The 1,830-nt window shown below is 31.7% G+C and overlaps 1 protein-coding gene across 1 annotated transcript; it reads right to left on the bottom strand.

Annotated features, from left to right (window-relative positions):
- On the bottom strand, positions 1–1,302 carry LOC115978364. Its single transcript, XM_031100386.1, has 3 exons — positions 955–1,302; positions 765–826; positions 1–647 (listed from the first exon to the last, which is right to left on the bottom strand). Exons 1-3 carry the CDS (start codon positions 1,019–1,021, stop codon positions 537–539), a joined length of 240 nt encoding a protein of 79 aa, XP_030956246.1. The 5' UTR covers positions 1,022–1,302; the 3' UTR covers positions 1–536.
- Positions 1,303–1,830: the final 528 nt, after the last annotated feature.

The raw sequence follows: 1,830 nt of genomic DNA, 5'->3' as shown, positions 1-1,830 counted from the left end.
GCATCACCAATACTGTTTTATTGCACAAAGTCTGAATTCTGAAGACAACAGATTATAAAGAACCCAAATTTTCAGCATCACCCTATTTACAAATTCAGCATCACCGAAGTAACATAAACAATTCTATTCATCTCACAAACTTAACTTACAAAGGTTCCTCAAAAAAAAAAAAAAAAAAAAAACTTAGGGCTGTTTGGTAGGCAAGCTCAAGCTCAAACTCACATTTTCACATTTTAAACAATATTACAAACATTTCTACATATTTTGGGGTGTTTGGTAGAGTAATTTGAGAATTGTTGTTTGGAATTTTTTGAAATACGTGTGGGTGAAAAACCGTGTGAAAATGTGTGTAATGTTATTTAAAATGTGAAAATGTAAATTTGAACTCACTCGCCAAACAGGCCTTCACCCACACGTATTTTAAAAAATTACAAATAACATTATTCAAATTCCTCTACCAAACAACCCCTTAAAAACCAAAAAAACAAAAAAGAAAGTGACAAGCTCTTTATTCATTAATTCGTTGATAACCTCGCTTAGGCATGCGGAGGAGGGCTGAGATTGTAACCGGCTTTCGGGTTAGTGTTTGGCCCCGGATCTGAATAATCCATCAATTCTGCAATCTCCCTTGATTTTCCTATAGTTTCCTGGACAACAAATAAACATTTACTCAATGTTCACTAAAGAAAAATAAAATAATTATTGAGTGAAACAACTATACAACTATTACTCTATGAAAAAGAGGAGGGGAAAAAGTAACTAACCTCTCCTTCAACAGTGGAACTATCTTCATGCTCAACCGTCTCCATCACTTTTCTACCAAATCCTTAAAATTGACAATGAAAAGTTAAGGAAAAAGGAACCAAGAGACAAGACAAAAAATCAAACAGAAAATACTCCTAGGAAAAATGAAAAGCACAAGAAACTAATGCTATAGAAACATTGTAGTTGTACCATGAGAGAAGAACAGAACCAGAAGTGATGAAACAAGAAGAATCCTGTGAAAACAGGACCGACCCATTATTTCTTGCACGATTCTTGGAAATAGGTAGCTCCCAGATTTCTGAATCCAAGCTTTGGATTTGGGTGTTGGTGTTGGTGTTGGTGTTGGTTCAGTAACCAGAGAAAAGGCAGCTTTTTGGGAGATTCCTAGGGAACTGGTACGGCTTCAGATCCAATGAGAAGCTTTAATTGCGAAAATTAGTGCTTATTTAACAACACTGACAATTTGGCTGTACAGATAAGTATAAAGCTTAAGAAGTCAGAGAACCCATAATTAACGAGCATAAACACAGAACAGCTATACATAGACCCTTTATGTACTCAGCCTTTCGAATACGGTAACTGCTTTTGTTTGTTTCGAAAACTATAAAGGTTTTTCCGAATATAGAATCTACTTAGGAAGACGTAATTGTCAACGAAATATAATCTCACTATTATCTAATTTTATTCGTTTTTATGAGGTTTTTATTAGTAATTAACAAGCTTGTAACTATATGCATGAATACATATAAAGATATATAATAAAATGTATAATATAATTTCTATATGTATAATTTAAATACTATTAATAGTCATTTTTATATTTTATTAACTCTTTAAAAAATTTTGTAAAGATATTATTAGATATAAAAGGTAAATTGTCTATTTTTTTTAAAACACTTTTTTTTTTTTTACGATTCATTTATTCTAAACTCTTTGGTTTTTGTAATTAATAACTCACTTGGATGAATATTTACGGTGTGATCCCACATTTTATTCTAAAATTAATAAATAAAACTCTTTAAGAATAAATAATTTAGGACACCACCGCGCACTCTTGGTGTGTTA

The sequence above is a fragment of the Quercus lobata genome, chromosome 2, assembly GCF_001633185.2.
Source record: "Quercus lobata isolate SW786 chromosome 2, ValleyOak3.0 Primary Assembly, whole genome shotgun sequence".
Lineage (NCBI taxonomy): Eukaryota > Viridiplantae > Streptophyta > Magnoliopsida > Fagales > Fagaceae > Quercus > Quercus lobata.
Note: the sequence above shows the minus strand (reverse complement) of the source record. Positions and strands in the feature narration are given on the sequence as shown.

Coding starts and splice junctions, on each gene's coding strand:
- LOC115978364 (XM_031100386.1), bottom strand. CDS start 1,021: ATGGGTCGGTCCTGTTTTCACAGGATTCTTCTTGTTTCATCACTTCTG. Junction 827..954: donor GGTTCTGTTCTTCTCTCATG/GTACAACTACAA, acceptor GTCAATTTTAAG/GATTTGGTAGAAAAGTGATG. Junction 648..764: donor GTTCCACTGTTGAAGGAGAG/GTTAGTTACTTT, acceptor TTTGTTGTCCAG/GAAACTATAGGAAAATCAAG.